A 17500-nucleotide genomic window follows, 5' to 3' on the forward strand; every position below is an offset into this window, starting at 1 on the left:
ATACCACAAGGATTAAAAAAAAAAACGAGAGAGATCTTAACTCAATATCAATACCCCTCAAGAAATAAATTGGGGGGGGGGGGGGGGGGGGGAGCATTAACTTCATAGACTGACAAAAGTACTCGCTGACACTTGGTGCGTTCAATTAATAAATGGTTTAAAACCATGGACCATTTAATGCTCTGTCTGACTCTTGTTGTTCTTACATTTAATGTCTTCGGTCTTCCACATATTTAATCAAATCCATAATAAATCTATACCGACCACGAAAATTATTACTACTAGTATAAACTTTTAGTTCTCTAAAAATTGCATTTTTATTTTGGGATTACTAGTATTTGGTTTTAATTTTATTAAAATTACAAAAAAAAAATGAAATAATTTAAGAGTTTTTTAATAATTATACCACATTGAAAACTCAATCTTTTCCAATGTACCACATTATAAACTCCTTTTTCAATGTACCACATCTGTTATAACAAAATGACCAATATATCCTCGAGTTTGTTTGATGTTGCAAAGTGTTTATTTGTTTTCTTTTTAATAAGAAACACATCTCTCCCATTATCCTCGATTTGTTTTAGATAGCAAAACAATAGAACCAGTGAGAGCGAACCAGTGAGTGGAAGAAGAAGAGAATCAGTAACCGCCATGTCTCCGTCTGGTTCTTCTCAGCCTAGTTCTTCTCCGTTATCCTCCGCCGCATCTCCGTCTTCATCTCTTTTCAGAGCTCTTCTTACCACCGCCATCGCCGGAGCTCTTTCGCCGGACCAACCAGAACCGCCAGATCGCCTCCCATATATATCTCTTGGCCCTTCCTTTAGTTCTGTCGCTGGTCTTACTTTCACTACCTAATCTGACCATTCGTCGTTGGCATAGTCTTCCGCTTCTCCTTTCAAGACCGATGGACCAATTATACGCACCAGGTTGTCCACTATTAATCTTATCATGGACAAGTTATTTTACAAAGACAATACATTATTTACTCGATAGACAAGTTTTACACTTGTCTATAATGTCCACTTGTCCTCTATTAAATTTGTCATGCACTAGATGATTCACAAAAATTCTAGTAAACAATATTTTTATTAACTCGGTGAACCAGTTTTAAACTCGCACAAAATAGAGACAACTAGTCATTTATTTATTTATGTTATAGACAAATAATTTAAGCTAATGGACAAGTTTGTACTCCTCAACTTGTCTACGAGATTTGTCATATTAGCAGGAGGGCAAAAACGTTATTTTGTCTCACATTTATGGTAGATCAGAAAAAGAATCTTGATTGTGGTACATTTAAAAAGTTTTGTGGGAAATGTGGTATATTAAACAAAATTCCCATAATTTAATTTGAATTTGTTTTGTAGGATTAGTTTTATTTTTATTTTTTAAGTTTGGTTTCTGCTTCGATCCGATTTGTTCAGAAAAGTTTTTTTTTCTGTTTTGTTTTGAAATTTGATTTGTTCAGAAAATTTATGCAGCAAATTTATGCAGATACGGGCTTTTATGAGGCCCATTATGCAACAAATTCAGGCCATCGAGTAATCTATACTTTGATAGGTATTTTTTTTAATATATGACTCTAAAAGTAAATATGACCGTTTGGAAACAAGTTTATATCTTCACGCGCCTGAGGTGATAATAATTAGACAGAGAGGACGCGTCTAAAATGCGCGTAAGATTACAGTTTTTAATTACAGTATAATTTTTTTTTTTTATTAATCTGTCACTTAAGATTTGACAGTCGAACGTTGGATAGCAGAAGAAAAATTACGAACGTTTGAAACAATAAATTGTTACCGTTGTGAAATACAATAACTTGATTTTTCTTTTTCTTTTTCTTTTTATAAGTGTGGATGGACCTCTATAAATATAACTTACTACTTCACTCATCTTCTCGTTCAAAGTTCGAAACTCTTTTCTTAAAACGACTAAAACTCTGTTTTTTTTTTTTTTTTTGCATTTCCTATTATGTTCTTCCGCTTACGTTCAAGTCAAAACCTTTTATAGTTCCCACATCCTCAGAGAAAGACAAGCATAGTCAGTCATAGAGGCATCATGACCATAGAAGGTAAGGTTCTAGTCCGATCATTTTATTTTCTCTGTTAAACTAAATATATAGTCTTCTTCAGAGTATATAGTATTGGAAAATTTCAAATGACCATGTTTTTTTTTTTAAATTATGCTAGTATATATACTGGGTGATAAGTAAAATGTTCATAAGTTGAGGGCTTGAATGTTGTTGTCTTCGTAATGGTTGTATGCATGTGTTGGAAATTAGTAGAAATTGGTTTCGATATAAATCTCGCCTCTTTTTCTGCCTAAGGAAATAAACATATACATTACGATAGTAGAACGACTGTTTTTAACTAGATGTTTATAACTAGATGTTTTTGTTCTATCTATTTTTTTGGTTTTGTAGAGAAAGTAGAGAAAAAATAGTTAAAATGGAAATTGACACATTCGTTCCATTTTGCAGATGGCAGTGAAACGAGAGAAGCTTGATTCGTTTGTGTAATTAGTCGTCTATGATTTTCGTCATCCGGCTTAATTGGTGCAGGAGAGACTAAATTAAACCTCTATGTATAGACGTATGTTGTATGAGAATGAATGATGTATAGAGTCATGTTTGTAATAATTAGATGTAGGGGATGTATATACATAGGATAAGGATGAGAATGAATGACGTATGTATAGATGATACGCATAGGGTCTTTACTTATTTACTCTTAGATGGATGTATAGGATTACTATTAGATGTATGTATAGGGTGTGGATGAAAAGTGAATGATGTATGTATAGGGCTAGTAGTATGTGTGTGTGTGTTAGATGTATGATTAGGGGGCCAACGTAGCGACAAATGCTGAAAATAGCGTAACGCTAAACAAGTAACAAAACTCGAACACATTCTAAAACGAAACAAACAACACGTAACCATTCTAAAACTGAACGCAACACATTCAAGCGGCCATGATGCCCACGGCAGAAACAAGCCCAAACGAGTTATGTCCAATATGAAGCAACTAAAAATACGAAAATCTTGAACATGAAGGACACAACAACGACAATATGTAACAACATGTTTAGCAGAGCGAAATACTGACGCATAAATTTTTCTTTTACAAAAAACGCGGTAAAAAATAACTAGATTAAAAAAAAAAAAAAATTTAAATTCACATCCAAAAAAAAAATGCAACGAAATGCAACCTTTTTTTTTTTGAATGTTGGTTTTTAGCTGCGTTTAAAAATAAAAATAAGTGCGACGAAAAGAAGAAGTCCAACATCAAAAACATTTTTCAAAACAAGCCCAATTGAAAAAATGTAAATTTTCAAAAATATGCTATAATTATTGCCGAAAAACAAAACATCTTAGCCAAACCATTTTCCCAGTTGGAGTAATAAAGGTTCCAAAGTCAAGTCAACCGAAAACGTTTACGTCGTCGTCAAGCATATGGACGAGGAAATTTCTTTGTTTCTTAAGCGAATGCTAAAGAATCTTAAATATAGAAATCAAAGTCGCAACGTTTTCGTCTTCTTAGACTATTAATAGCCAACATTTTGTAACAACTCTTCCTCACATAATAACTCCGAGTTTGTCTTTTAACTTTCTTATTAACCAAAATCAATTATGGTTTATGTTTCAAAAGCTTGTTTACTTCTGTTTATCACTATTTGCTCCTCTACTTCTTCTCACGGTAAGTAGAATTTATTTAACGTACGTGGTTAATAAACGAATAATATATAATTCATTAGGTAGAAAATTTTGTTTGTTTTTTAGCCAATGTAATATGCGAGGATTTGCCGGACGACATATGCTCGTTCTCAATCTCGGCCTCGGGAAAAAGATGTGTGCTAGAGACGGAGGTGAGGCAGACCGGTGGGGTAGATTATCGGTGCCAGAGTTCTGAGATCGACGTTGATGGTACGATGGCTAATTACATCGAGACAGATGAATGTGTCAATGCATGCGGTGTGGATAGGAGATCCGTTGGGATTTCATCGGATGCTCTTCTCGAGCCTGGCTTCGCCGTCAAGCTTTGCACTCCTCAATGTCTCGAAGACTGCCCTAACATTGCTGATCTCTACTTTAATCTTGTCGCTGCCGAAGGTAATTAAATCTGCTCTTATATTCAAGTTTTCAGTTAGGTTTTTAAGATTTTTTTTTAGTTTATATATTTACATAACATTGTGGATCGAATGTTGAAACTTGATAGGTTCACATTTGCCTGATTTGTGTGCGGCGAGACGGAACAACCCTCACCGGTCAATGTTTGAGATCCTTAGCTCAGGAGAAGCTCTTGGTACGTTTTCAGGAGAGCTATCCGAGGCCCCTACGGATGCGCCAGCTTTTAGCCCCCGTTGGTAGCATATGACATATAGTTTTTTTTATTTCAATGTGTTATTTAAAAGTTCGTTTTCTTCTTTCCTTTTTTTTTTTAAGTTGGAAATTTAGATCTATTAATAATAATATATAGGATAACAAAACTATATGACACAAGAATTGTCTTTTTTTTTTTTTTTTTTTTAACTAACACAAGAACTTGACAATTGTGATCAGGATTCTTAAATCAGATTAACAATATGGAAATATTCAGAGTTTTTGGACCTAACCTAGCTTATTGATCGTTTCAAACAGCCAATTTGAGTAATTGAATACTGAATATATAATTGATTTAACTATAATTTTCTTACGCGCATTTTTATATTTACAATGCGCACACACAATATATGGTGAACATACAAAAAAAAAAAAAAAAATTAATAGTACTAAAAATGTAAAAAGACAAAAAGAAAAGCACATTAAATGGTGAAATGTGAATGGCATTAATGCTATTTCCGTTGTCATTCACACCAGCATCCATCCAACCCAGCTTAATGGAAATATTTTTTTTGTTTTTGAATAAGAAAAGCAAACTAACTTTTTGTTTTTTGTTTGTTGTTTATGCATAGTTTTAATAACATTATTGTGTTGTACTGTCATTTCTGTTACTACCATTAGAAAGTTATTATTAAGCTCAATTAGAAAATTTATACACTAAATTCTACTACTATGCTAATAATGCTACTACTGCTAAGTTATGTAATTCAGAAAAACATAAGGTAAAAAACGAAAACAGAGAGTAAAAAGTAAAAAAAACATTCAAAGTCCAAGAAATAAATACTAGTCAACAACCACACACGATCTTGTACAGTAAAAAGAAAAAAAGGCGCCGCTTCAAGCTCTGTATCTTCTTCACCATATTGTCTGTCTCCTCCATCCACATTTTATCTTTCTTCTTTTTCTTTTTTTCTTCTCATATCCTCGTTTCTATCAATGGTGATCAAAACACGTCGATGAAAAGACATGTTAATGGAGGTAGAGAGTTCGGGACACGTGGCTTACACGAAAAGAAAGTAGTAGCTAGTAATGGAGAGAGAGCATTAAATTGTAAACCAATGAATAGTTTTGAGCTGTTTGAGATGCTTCCTCTCTTGTATAGAGAGAGATGCATAGAGAGAGAGATGGTAGCAATAACTATGATCTCGATTATAACCCACAACATCACATTCAAGACATAGACCCAAAACCCCACATGGCCCCTTATTTCCCAATAATATACTATCCTATCATCCACATCATTTTGCAAGTTTGCTCTCTCTCTCTCTCTCTTTAAATAGACCTTTCTCTCTTTGTTACATTGTTCCTCTTCCTCCTCAATCTCTCTCTTTAAAGATGAAGACATCATCATCAAGCTTTGTCTTCCTTTTGGTTGTAATCATCCTAAGCTCCTCAGTACTAGCTTCTTCTGGTATTTGAATCAATCCTCTCTTATACATTTGGCTTTTTGAGTTATATGGAGTTTTTTTTTACTTAGTGTATTTAAAATCCTCTTAACATGGAACATAGATAGATAGTACTAATGACTAAGTGACACACATATATCAAAATGCAGAAATGAAAGTGGGTTTGGAGGATTACAATTTCCCGGTGGATCCATCTCCAACCACAAAAGCTTCGATCAAACCAGGTCCTATTGAGCACGGAAGCCCTCTCAATCCTTACATTCCAAAGCCTCCTTCTTCTTCTCCTCCTCCACAAGCTCAAGGCGGTGGATAAAAAAAGACCAAATCTTTCTTTAATTAGTTTACATTTTATTATGCACTTGTTTGTAGCTAGAATTTCCCACGTTTTTTCTTCTTCTTAATCTCTAGTTTGTCTTTAATTTCTCTGTTCCGGTAACTCTTTGTACTACTACTAACATTGTCGCCTTCTACTCGTTATGTTTAAATTATTTGCCTTTATCTCCATTTGTCAGCTCGTGTAGTAGTAGTACTAACTACTGTCCATTTCGGGTAATAGCAGAGGTATGGGGTATTTCAACTACTTATAGTTTTTATTCATATTGTGGATTCAATATCATAATTCATAAAATATACTACTATCCAAGAACACATTTTAAATTTTCAAATCAGAATTTTAATAATATGTTATATATTATTGATTTGGCAAAATTTGCAATGATGATGGGTTTGAGACTTTGAGTCACAAACAATGACCCATATGGAGTATTAAATAGTTGGACCGTTAAAAAAAGGACCAATTTTTGTTATTAATGGGCTTTAATGATAATTGAGAGAGCGTGATCCTCACGCGACCCAACTAAACAAACCAACAAAGTCCGGTATCGGTAACGGAACCAGACCTCTGTCAAAAAACTAAAAAGAGACTACAATCCAACATATATGTTTTCATTTGTTTGATTTTTCGATTTTTTTTTTTTTTTTTTCTGTAGGTTTGGATCAGTTCAATCTTTTTTTTTTTCCTTTAATCTTCTTCAATTTGATAACTGTATGTCCATCTTAAAATAATTTTTAATTTAGGAAAAAAACAGACACACACAACACAAAAGAAACATGAAGGAAGTGAATGGTGGCGTGAAAGAGAAGCATGAGGCGGTGGTCCCGAAGCTTAGCCGCACTAACGAACGACACATAGTCCCATCACGTGCCTCCCACGCGCATTACATAATCTTCACCGTCCATATTGATGACTTTCAATACTTGGAAGACTCAAATCAACGGTCACAAACAGATATCAAGTAAAGCTATAAATAACACGAAACACATTGCTCCTTCTCTTTTTTAAAAAAAAAAAAAATCACAAAGAACACGATGATACTTAGCGTGCGGATTAGTGAACAATCGAGTATTACCAGCTTAAAGCCTGTTTTATGTTTTCTTTCTTTTCTTTTCTTCTCTTTAAACAAATAAATACAGTATTAAAGCTGTTTGTAAATTATGTTTCATCACTTTGGTCCCCAAGACAGAACAAAAAACATAAGTCCTTCAGAATTTTTCCTGACCCCTCAATGCTTTTTTTATTATCCTTAATTTTATTTCCTTTTTAATAACAAATCTCTTGATCCAAGAGTTCACGTTTACTTGTAACAGAAGTCTTTGTAATCATATTACCAAAAACCTCGTCTTTCTTTTAGTCTCTCTCGCTCTCTCTTTCTCAAATGAAAAATGTCATCTTTTCAAAACTCTCACTTTGATTTGGAAATTATTTCCGGCGATCGTCATTACCGTCGAAGTGACGTCAGCGGAGAAGAAGACAGTTCTTCTTGTGATTACGACTACGATTTCCACTCAGCTGTTCGTAGCTTTTGCGGCGAGTTTGAGATTGCTGATGACGATGACTTGGGTGATGAAACAACATATTCCGAATCAGAAGCCTCTCGATCAGCCGGAGGGTCTCCAGAGAAAGATTGCAGGATTTGTCATTTGGGTTTAGAGAGCAATCGCCATGAATGTGGTGATCCAATGGTTCTTGGATGTTCTTGTAAAGATGATTTGGGTTATGTTCATAAACAATGTGCCGATACTTGGTTCAAGATCAAGGGTAATAAGTAAGCATAACCAATGATAATTATTTTCATATATTCATAATTAAAGTCTTCATATATTGGAACTTTGTTTGATTAACACGTGTAATTTTTTCAGGACTTGCGAGATTTGTCGTTGCATAGCACAAAACTTCTCTAAAGTTGCCAATGAGATTGATCAAACATTAACAACAACGGTTGAAACCAATGTGGATGACGTGGAGGCTGGTAACATATCAACCGTGGTGGCTACTACAAGTGATTCCGATGACCGGAGATTCTGGAGAGGAAATAGATTCCTTAATTTCCTTTTAACATGTATGGTATGTGCATTTGTAATCTCATGGTTCTTTCACTTTAACTTGCCTTCACAACAATGAGAAAAGAAGATTTTTTTAAAAAAAATCCTCTGTTTTTGTATTTTCTTTTCTCAAATCTCATTTCTTTTGCTTTGTGTGGCATTTGATTCCAAGTTTTAGCTTTTTGCACGAGTGCAATCATATCAAACAATTGGATCAACATTTACAAAAGAAAAAAAATAAACATTCATAATAATTGAATAAAAAAATCTGAATGGGTACACACTTATTCACATTGGCATGTACATGTTTTTGTGTGTATTTATAATTTGTCAAAGTGAGTATTTTTTTTTCAAATAAAACTCTAATAAGTCTCGAGAGCAGAACCATGTCTAAGTGCTTCTTTAGCTTCAGCTTTCATCTCGAGCTTGAAGAGACAAGCCGCTTGTAAGTAAAGAGGGATTGGCCATTCCGGTGAAGCTACTTGCGCTTGCATTGCATCGCTTAGAGCCTCGCTGAACATTTCAGTCATTAGGTAACAAAGACACCTTCTTGCCAATACTGTTGGTGACACCGCAGGAGCTCCACTCATAAACTACAAAATAATGAAGCATGAACCAAGTCCTTTTATTTATATACTTGCTGATGATTATAGAATGTGTCAATGAAATACTGTACCTCTGTGTAGAATTCAATGGCGGTATCAAAATCTTTGGCACGAAATGCGACGTCTCCATGCTTCTTGTAGTCCATATTCTCTTGCATTTCGCCGGTCCACATTTGGAATGAGAACTGTCACACTTATCAGAATCAGCAACATCCAACCCTCAAATTCAGATAATAAGTATGTATATAAAAATCATCAATATACCTCGTTTCCGACCCTATTATCTTCTTCATACCCGAGTTTCTCTAGTAGTTCGTGTATGTTACTCAGATCTGCTCTCAAACAGGCATTTCCAATAGGAGTCAACTTCAATGACTCTGTTGTAGGTTTAGTCTTTTCAGGCAGATTGTTTGATGGAGGCTGTCAAATTAATATGTTTTGATGAGTACCACTAACTAATTTTTTGCATTCTTTCAAAAGAGACTAGTTTTGAGTATATATATATGGAGAGAGTGACACTTACAGAAATGGGTCTTTTGACATTAATAGGCCATAACTTGGCTCGTTTCTGAAGTCTAGAAAGAGTCGCCTTAAGAAACTTTATACCTGGCCTCTCTTCAGGTTCAGTCTTTAAACATCGAGAAGCTATGTGTATTAGTTCTGTTCTGTCTTCATCAGAGAACTGACCATCCAAAGCTGAATCCATTAGCACCAAATAGTTTTTGCCTCGGAACAAATCAAGTGCCTGCACAAACAAATCACACATTACCATTTATAAAAGCTAAGAACCAGTCCAAAATGCAACTAAGTATGCTTATTTTTTGTTACATGGTTTGGAGGAATATGTCTGCCGCTCATAAGATCCAATAACAAGGTTCCAAAGCTAAATGTGACGCTCTCCGGTATCAAAGTACCTGAACAAAGTTATTGTAGAAACGAACGAACTTCTATGAGATTATTCAGATGTACTCTAATTGAAACACATACACATGAAAAGGTTGTTTTGGTACCTAAGCGCAAATATTCAGGAGGAGCAAATGCTAAGTTGGTGCTATAAAATTTTCCTTCATGGCTATTCTTCATGAGACCAAAGCAAGAAAGCTTAGGATTCCCTCTCTGTCATTCAACCACTTTTGATATTAAAGATTTGGTTTGTTTTTTGCATATCAAGAAAAACACACAAATCAAAGACAATAGAGTTAAGCATCCATATCACCTTATCAAACATAACCCTGTAAGGATTAAGATCATGGTACAACTCAATTCCTTTATCATTACAATACTCCAAGGCTCTTGCGGTATGCAGCGCAACTTTTAACCTCATTTCCCATTTCATCGGTCTTTTCTCCCCTGAAACACATTACACTCTTCTTAATCAAACATGAAACACCATCAATCAATGAGACAAAAAAGAAGAGATTTTAGTTTTACAGTGAAAAAGATGTTTTGCTAATGTTCCATTAGGCATGTACTCAGCAACAAGCAATCTCTCGTTATCATCGTAACAACAACCGATCAAATTCGCTAAATGGTCACTCCTCAATCTCCCAACAGCTTGTGCTTCATTCTGAAACAATAAATAAAAGTCCACCATATAAGATATCAAAAAGCTTCTAAAGAAAAAAAAAAAAAAAAAAAAAGATCCAAAACCATTAAGAAGATCACAAAGAAGAGAGACGAACGATGAATTCGAAAGGATCAGGCCAAGAAAGTCTTTGAAACCGTTTGACGGCGATCCGACGACCGTCTCCTAGTTTTCCTTTATAGACGATGTTTGGTACAGAATCGTTGTGCTCTGAAACGATGTTTCCGGTGGAGAAACCGTCGGTGGCGATTCTAAGCTGCTCGAAGCTGAACTCACGGAATATCAACGGATAATGACCTCCGTCGTCGTCGTCATCGTCTCTGATGTTTTCGAGATCATCTACGACCGTTGATGAAATCGACGGCGAAGAAGATGATCGGCACCAAGACTTGAAGCAAATGCATCCCATTACTACAGCCGGCGATATAATAATGCTCAGTCTCCCGCCTCCAAATTTAATTTTCCTCTGTTTTTTTTTCTTAGTCTATAAACAAAATTCAAACTATCAAATATAGTAGTAGTAATTAGCATTTTTTTTTTTTTTTTTGACAACTAATTAGCATGTTTTATAATGGTAACAACTAACAAGAATTAATTAATAGATTATATGTTGGTTAGTTTTGGTCATGAATCATGCTTTTCTAAGCTATAATATTAATATTCACATAAAAAAAAGCTATAATATGAATATCGAATACCATATGATTTTATGGTTTTATTTTATTTTTGACGTCATAGTTTTAATTGTTAATTTAACACTATTCTAGAAATGAATCGTAATTACAGTCCATTTATTTTTTGTTCGTGATTCAATATTAATATATCTGGAATCATTAGTTTCTACTAGTAATTTTATAGTGGTTAATGGGACGCTCGTTTTGGAAATATAGATGATTTATATAAAAAAAAAAAAAAATCTTTCGTTTAAAATAATCAAAGTTGTGAAAAAAACGGGTATGGGCTATAAGTACGCTTTGGACCTAAATGGGCTATAAGTCCATTTATTTTTTGTTCGTTATTCAATATAGTATTTTTAGCTTACAAATGACGTTGATTAGTTGAAGTATCATGTTGATAATTTTTAGTTTCTTTTGGTTGTACTGTTCATCAAGATATTGCCTAAACAAATTGGAACATTACGTAATAAATAATATTCACACATGAATCTAGTGGCAGTGTTATTCTCTGTGATTTTGACTCTTTTTTTTCTTTCCTTCGAGACAAAACAAGAACAGAGGTACAAGTTGGGCAATTATGACAAGACTAATTCGATCATTAGCTACTCTGTTTTTGTGTCCTGAGTTTTAGACTCTACCAACAGGAGATAGAGGCGGAGCCAAAGGAGATGAAGCTTTTACGGTGGTTTTTGCCTCGGCAGCACATGTTATGACCGTCACGCACACAAAAAACGCTTGCAACGGCGATACAAACGAACCAAACTCAACACTGTAGATCCCTGTCTTCAGCTCAGTCATCGCCAAAGCCGGACCTGACTCTTGTTCACTTCCTTCCTGCAATGTTAAAAGACTACTTTCAGGAACACAAAGAATATACACTGATTTTACATGGTAATTTAATTTGATCTCAAACGAGTTTGCATGGAACTCTTAAAAGACTGTTGTGTTTATGTTACCTGATCGAACAGTTTGAAGCTTTGGTTGAACTCATGGAGGGGTGATTTGTTGGAGAGGACATGGAGTTTACATCCAACATCCCAACCACCGCAGTCGCATACCCCTCCAGATCTCCACCGGCTAATCAACGGTGATGGTGCTCCTTTCTCCGGGGAAGTGTGAACGCCACCTGGAATGATCACAGTCGTTTCCTCGAGGCCAGTACAGTTTTCTTCGACCGGCTTCTTTTTGATCACTACAGCTGCAACCTCTTTTTTCCCTTTTACTTGCTCTGACTCATCAAACAGAACTGATTCTCTGATAACAGAAGATATGTTTCTGAAGTTCTCATCTGTTAAATCTGAGCTCATGGAGTTGCTCAACCGCATCTGACCGATTACATTGTAGACAAACCCGCAGTGTTTCTCTTTGTGTCCATGGATAAGCCAGCTTCCGCTTTTTTTCTTCTTGACTTCATTAACCGAGTAAAATGTGCAGTACTGAACAGAATCATCTTTGAACGATGAGCTTTTCATTGAACCACCAAGAATGCTCCTGGTGTTGCTGTTGTTATCATCGACCACAAACTGAAACAGAGGTATACCGTTTCTGATCGTTAGCTGAAAAAGAGCTCTGGTTCTCGATGTGTCGCTCTTGGTTTGGTTTGTATTGGAAGAACTCGATCTTGCTTTCGCTGAAAGAACATTCTCAGAGCCTTTGGGTTTCCGTAAAGGGTCAAGAAGCCGTCTTAGAGGACTAACTCGAGATGATCTGCAATGAGTGTTCTGGTTCTCCGAGTTACTTGACTGAGATGGACAAACTGAGCCATCGAATCTCATAGAGCAAGACTTGATGGTATCTTCAGAAGAACTCAAAGGTTGGACAGCTGAATCTTCTTTCACGCTGAAACTTCTGCTGAGACGACCAAAGCTAAAACTAAACCGCTTGCTTGGTGAATGGTGTCTCTCCTTTCTGGATTCAACTTCACGTATTTCTTGATCAAATATCCTGGAAGCTGTCTTTGAATGCCTTCTCCCACCAAACCGTTCTTTTTTACCCGAATGATCAGCACCAAGAGGCAACAACACATCTTCAGAATATCTCTCTAGGTCGATAGAGAGTGGACAGGAACGAGGTGTTTGAGATCTCAATCCTAAAGAGCTATTGAAACCGTTAGCTTCCCTTGCTACTACCCTCGTGTTATCATCCAGTGACTGTGAATGGGACTGTTTTCTTGAACGAAGGAGAAAAATGTTGCTGTACTCCTGCTTTTCAGAAGTAAGACCAGCTTCCGAATCGCCAATCATCTTCTTCTCAACACAATGTCTTCCACTTTCTGTAGCTCTTTCTCTTGCTTTTTCTTGTGCATGTCTCTCCCCTGCCCTTTTCTTCTGAGTCTCCTTATTCATGGCCAGTGACCCCACAGAGTTTCCCATATCTGACAATAAACCTGAAGTGGATTCAAGATTTGAATGCGATCTTCTGCTCTTCCTCGGCTCCACTCCTTTACCAGAGGACTTATTGCTACAAGGTTCTACTATTTCCTGCATATTTAATGAATCCCTAGAAGCCAACTCAGGTCCCAAAGAGCATTGAAGATCCCGGGACACTTTAACTTTACCGAGATTTGAAAAAGTGGGGAACTGGTCATCAATCTTATACCTACGAGATTCATTGGGAACAACTACTCTAGTAGAAGAAGTAGAAGCAATACTAGTACTAGACACATGTCTCTCACTTTTCCCACTAGATCTTTCAGCTCGACCACGCTTCCATGTCTCTAGACGTTCCCAATCCAAGACTCCAACATTCAAAACATTACTCTGTGGTACGCTTTCTTCACCTCTGTCTATACGTTGGAGATAAGCTGGCAACTTGGACATATATTTAACAAGATCATCACTCTGTTCCAAAACACATTCCTTTCCACGACTACGGCTTGAAGGTTTCGTTCTGACACGAATCTCGCTGTTTGTGCCACTTGTTTGACACTCTTCCTTTACAGTTCCTCCTTTATGTAACCTCGCATCCGTCATCTCTGACGTTCTTGGACTCTGTTTCAGAACATCTGTCAGCTCAGTTCTTGTACCCATTATTCATCTACAAAACAGAAGCAATGAAACTTATCTCCATTAAAACAAATATATCAATAAAAAAAATAAAAGGGAGAAACTTTCACTTTCATATAACTCTGGATTAATACATAAACTAACTAAATCACGAGAGAGACTCGGATTACTACTCATTCTCTCATTGAGAAGTCCACAATGTATAAAAAAGACTAAATCTTGATTTCAATGTCGAGACGAAACCCTAAAATTAGTAAAAATATCTGCTTCTAAATCCTTTTTTGTTCTTTCTCTCATTCACCTAATCAACGCAACATCCTCAGTAACACTCTTAACATTCTCACAGGGAAAGAAACATTACCATTAAGAGAAAAGACAAGATTTTTTTTTCATAAAATCGCAAACTGGAGTTGGTGGTGGTGATGGCTGATATCGTCGGAGAGAAGAAAACAAAATTTTATTAAAATGTGGAGGAGCAAAAAAATAAAGAAGGGGACAACGTGGAGTAGAAGCAAAATCGGAAAAAAAAAACAGAAACCACAGAAATCAAGATTCAATCTTGTTCAGATTTAAACGTCAATCGAGAAAGTTTTAAGACTAGTGATCGATCAGAGAGAGAAACAGAGAAAGAGAGCAAGGAATCGAAGAAGGAGGAGTTGCGCATAGAATCTTCCTTGCGCCGCTTACGAGTAAAACCAAAGAAATACTAAAAAAAACAAGAGAAAGAGAAAGAGAAAGAGACAGAGAGACCTTCGTGTAAGAAATCGTACGGTCGTGATTAATAAGCGTTTAGGGATCGTGTGGTTCGTATGAATTAAAGGCCCATTTACAAGACTTCCGTTTTGTTTTCTCTCTCGCTCGCATCCCCAAAAAAAAAAGAAAAAGCAGAGTTTTTAACGAGACATACCGACGTCATCAGTGATGACTCATCACGCACAAGTTTTTCTTATCTTTTTCACTTTTTTTCTCTGCATATCTTCATTATTTGTCCGTTACGGCTTTACAAATGTTCAATCAGTTTCGCAACTTCTAATAGTATATGTAATGACAGAAAAATATAATATGTATTTAACTTGTTATAGAGATGTTAATCTTGACTTGATTAAGAGGTTTATTATATTCTAGAATCAAATCAAAATGACATTATTAGTAAAAACTTTTCTGTTGTATTTTCTTTTGCACATGTATGCCACCCACAATTTTACATGTCTTAAGGTTTCATGGATAACATCATTATCATATCAAAATGACAAAATCCAATAATGTTTTTTTTTTTTTTTTTTTTGGCATGAGGAGAGGAGCCTGTTATTTGTTTGACTAAGGAGACCACTTAGAGCAGTGATCCAATTAAAATAAAAGTAGTATATGTTATTATTATTTTTGTTTCAATAAAGCAAAAGGACTCTACTTTTTTTACCTTTTTCTTTTCTTCTAACATTATGATTATAGCACGTCGTAAACTTAATATATTACGTAGATTTTTTTTGTTGACTAAAAAGACAAAGTTATATTACGATTTGCTTATAACAAATACACCTTCAACACATTTTAAACATTAGAATTTAGAATCTCTTATACGTGTTTAAGAATTTGTAAAGTACATCGGCCAAAAAGGAATATTAAAAGGTTACTGGTTACTCAATGAATCTCGATATTAGGATTTAAGAACATGCTTTATATATGGTCCAAATCCATTGTTTTCAAGCAGCCAATATATACATCTTTTTTAGACAACTTTATATTAGATATATGAATTTCTACTGCAAAGTTTTCGGATTCAACTCAAGTGCAAGTTGCTGAGGTTACATGTGAAGTGTATAATTATTTAGCATATGGTGATGATGATTCAGCAAGGTGATTGATCAATAAATGTGACCTTACACATGGCTTAATTGGATTCTATATTAGAAAAATCTAGAGGAAAAGGGGTATCCATATACTTTCAAAAATTTGTAATACTCATATTTTCTTGTCACCAATCAATTATTCATAGAACACGTACATAATAATGTCACAAACAGTAACGTTATCATCACTGTCATCTTTATAAAAGGAAACAGATTATAATTCTTTTTTTAAGGAAATAATTGGTTTTTGCAATTTTACATTGATAATGAAATGTTTATACGGGAAGCAATAATGTTTCAAGTTTCAACAAAACAAGTCTCCCAATATGCTCGATGTCAGGTTTTGTTGATTTGTCCGGGTCAAACTCTGTAATAGGTTTGCACTAGAGAACAAAATTTGTTACATATCTTCAAAATTTATTATTAGTGATTCTCAAAAGTAGTAATTTTTTAATCAAGCTTTTTGACATTTAGTAACTCTTTTAATCTTTTTAGAAGGATAAAGACGACACCAAGTCATTCTGTTTTGGAAATATCCCCTTGCTTAGCTGCATGTAATCAAACAAAAAGAAAACAAAAAGTTGGTCTCACTATATCTATGCAATTATGCATCATCTAATTACTGGTTCGCTTGACCCGACTTTTCCAAACTGGTTTTGACTAATATGGGCCATAATTGCATATTATTAGGCCCATGGATGACAGCCCAGTGAAATTATGAATTCAAACGCATCCATAACTAAACAAATAATGAAAAGCTAAAGCGTTTGCTTCGGTCCATGAGTGAAGCGATATGTGCACCAAGGTAATTCTTTTTGGACAAAACACCAAGGTAATTTTATTTGAAAATCATTATTATTTTTACATTGAGTTTGCTTATTCAAAATCCCCAAAAATTTTGGTGCATTGGGCCATAAAACAAACAAAAAGTTAACTTAGTTTGTAGCTCAAGGAAATGAGATGTTTCTTTTAAGAACTTTTGATTATGGATATTGGGGTAGTGTAAGTTGAAAGTCATGTTCTTGTTAAAAATAATGATATAGCGTAAGGAGAAATTAAAAGTTGATGAAATGTTTGCAAGAGTAGAATGAGTAGATATACTATTCTTTTAATTTATATTATATATGATTAATTAACCATCATTTTAGTATTATGTAAGACTCAAGTCAAAACTCTCGACGTGATTATAGAACACACAAAATCATGATATTTTAATTGTTCAAGCATTATTCAAATATTTATTTACTTTTGTCATCGTGTTGCGTTTGTTAGACAAAAGGTTGAACACTTTCGACCTTATTTTTAGGGTTGCTTTGTAAGGGAAACAACGACGTACAATACGACAACTGATATAGAACAAAGAGACAAACCACTAAGTTGTTTGAATTGCTCGACACATCTACATACAATTACGACATTACGTTATTGGAAAATACCATATATATATTCCAAATTCCCAAAACTAAGGCCATATCTTATATATCAAAGAAACAAGAAAATTGAGCAAAATTTTGCCAAACATATGAAATTATGATAACAAGAACTCAGAAGAAAGTTATGGGATTTCTAAAATTGTTAACATCTTTCGCATGTTAATTTAAATTCCTAAGCAATA

At 34.9% G+C, this 17500-nt stretch overlaps 5 protein-coding genes and 1 long non-coding RNA gene across 8 annotated transcripts; 4 read left to right on the top strand and 2 right to left on the bottom strand.

Moving 5' to 3' along the window:
• The first annotated feature begins 523 nt into the window (after window positions 1-523).
• On the top strand, window positions 524-2807 carry LOC104768359 (uncharacterized). The gene is made up of 2 exons (XR_764234.3): window positions 524-2071; window positions 2480-2807. It is a non-coding gene; the product is annotated as an uncharacterized LOC104768359 (long non-coding RNA).
• A 698-nt stretch (window positions 2808-3505) lies between these two features.
• On the top strand, window positions 3506-4508 carry LOC104768360 (uncharacterized). The gene is made up of 3 exons (XM_010492306.2): window positions 3506-3695; window positions 3779-4108; window positions 4215-4508. Exons 1-3 carry the CDS (start codon window positions 3629-3631, stop codon window positions 4364-4366), a joined length of 549 nt encoding a protein of 182 aa, XP_010490608.1. The 5' UTR covers window positions 3506-3628; the 3' UTR covers window positions 4367-4508.
• A 1100-nt stretch (window positions 4509-5608) lies between these two features.
• Window positions 5609-6288, top strand: LOC104768361 (uncharacterized). The gene is made up of 2 exons (XM_010492307.3): window positions 5609-5789; window positions 5934-6288. The coding sequence occupies exons 1-2, from the start codon at window positions 5714-5716 to the stop codon at window positions 6095-6097; spliced, it is 240 nt and encodes a 79-aa protein (XP_010490609.3). The 5' UTR covers window positions 5609-5713; the 3' UTR covers window positions 6098-6288.
• An 869-nt stretch (window positions 6289-7157) lies between these two features.
• LOC104768364 (uncharacterized) lies at window positions 7158-8887 on the top strand. Of its 2 annotated transcripts, none has more exons than XM_010492309.3 (2): window positions 7158-7889; window positions 7984-8887. In XM_010492309.3, the coding sequence occupies exons 1-2, from the start codon at window positions 7507-7509 to the stop codon at window positions 8243-8245; spliced, it is 645 nt and encodes a 214-aa protein (XP_010490611.2). In that variant the 5' UTR covers window positions 7158-7506; the 3' UTR covers window positions 8246-8887. The 2 variants fall into 2 exon arrangements, with proteins under 2 accessions (XP_010490611.2, XP_087360408.1); XM_087504282.1 differs by having other exon boundaries at window positions 7158-7882; window positions 7984-8433.
• LOC104768362 (serine/threonine-protein kinase BSK6-like) lies at window positions 8529-10816 on the bottom strand. Its single transcript, XM_010492308.3, has 9 exons — window positions 10454-10816; window positions 10203-10338; window positions 9988-10121; window positions 9782-9887; window positions 9600-9685; window positions 9295-9516; window positions 9036-9191; window positions 8843-8956; window positions 8529-8759 (listed from the first exon to the last, which is right to left on the bottom strand). The coding sequence occupies exons 1-9, from the start codon at window positions 10763-10765 to the stop codon at window positions 8529-8531; spliced, it is 1497 nt and encodes a 498-aa protein (XP_010490610.1). The 5' UTR covers window positions 10766-10816.
• A 655-nt stretch (window positions 10817-11471) lies between these two features.
• Window positions 11472-14986, bottom strand: LOC147918365 (uncharacterized). 2 transcript variants are annotated; one of them, XM_010492311.3, is made up of 3 exons: window positions 14789-14986; window positions 11990-14069; window positions 11472-11867 (listed from the first exon to the last, which is right to left on the bottom strand). In XM_010492311.3, the coding sequence occupies exons 2-3, from the start codon at window positions 14060-14062 to the stop codon at window positions 11661-11663; spliced, it is 2280 nt and encodes a 759-aa protein (XP_010490613.1). In that variant the 5' UTR covers window positions 14063-14069; window positions 14789-14986; the 3' UTR covers window positions 11472-11660. The 2 variants fall into 2 exon arrangements, with proteins under 2 accessions (XP_010490613.1, XP_087361011.1); XM_087504885.1 differs by having other exon boundaries at window positions 14400-14909.
• Between the last annotated feature and the right edge of the window lie 2514 nt (window positions 14987-17500).

The sequence above is a fragment of the Camelina sativa genome, chromosome 20, assembly GCF_030686135.1.
Source record: "Camelina sativa cultivar CO46 ecotype springtype chromosome 20, ASM3068613v1".
NCBI classification, from domain to species: domain Eukaryota; kingdom Viridiplantae; phylum Streptophyta; class Magnoliopsida; order Brassicales; family Brassicaceae; genus Camelina; species Camelina sativa.

What these genes read in the sequence shown, in the direction of transcription:
- LOC147918365 (XM_010492311.3), bottom strand. Translation starts at nt 14,062, where the DNA reads ATGGGTACAAGAACTGAGCTGACAGATGTTCTGAAACAGAGTCCAAGA. An exon ending in GCTTCAAACTGTTCGATCAG is followed by an intron (nt 11,868 to 11,989) that starts GTAACATAAACA and finishes TTAACATTGCAG; the next exon opens with GAAGGAAGTGAACAAGAGTC.
- LOC104768361 (XM_010492307.3), top strand. Translation starts at nt 5,714, where the DNA reads ATGAAGACATCATCATCAAGCTTTGTCTTCCTTTTGGTTGTAATCATC. An exon ending in CTCAGTACTAGCTTCTTCTG is followed by an intron (nt 5,790 to 5,933) that starts GTATTTGAATCA and finishes ATCAAAATGCAG; the next exon opens with AAATGAAAGTGGGTTTGGAG.
- LOC104768364 (XM_010492309.3), top strand. Translation starts at nt 7,507, where the DNA reads ATGTCATCTTTTCAAAACTCTCACTTTGATTTGGAAATTATTTCCGGC. An exon ending in TTCAAGATCAAGGGTAATAA is followed by an intron (nt 7,890 to 7,983) that starts GTAAGCATAACC and finishes TAATTTTTTCAG; the next exon opens with GACTTGCGAGATTTGTCGTT.
- LOC104768360 (XM_010492306.2), top strand. Translation starts at nt 3,629, where the DNA reads ATGGTTTATGTTTCAAAAGCTTGTTTACTTCTGTTTATCACTATTTGC. An exon ending in CTCCTCTACTTCTTCTCACG is followed by an intron (nt 3,696 to 3,778) that starts GTAAGTAGAATT and finishes TTTGTTTTTTAG; the next exon opens with CCAATGTAATATGCGAGGAT. An exon ending in TAATCTTGTCGCTGCCGAAG is followed by an intron (nt 4,109 to 4,214) that starts GTAATTAAATCT and finishes GAAACTTGATAG; the next exon opens with GTTCACATTTGCCTGATTTG.
- LOC104768362 (XM_010492308.3), bottom strand. Translation starts at nt 10,765, where the DNA reads ATGGGATGCATTTGCTTCAAGTCTTGGTGCCGATCATCTTCTTCGCCG. An exon ending in TCCTGAATATTTGCGCTTAG is followed by an intron (nt 9,686 to 9,781) that starts GTACCAAAACAA and finishes AACTTTGTTCAG; the next exon opens with GTACTTTGATACCGGAGAGC. An exon ending in GACATATTCCTCCAAACCAT is followed by an intron (nt 9,517 to 9,599) that starts GTAACAAAAAAT and finishes TTGTTTGTGCAG; the next exon opens with GCACTTGATTTGTTCCGAGG.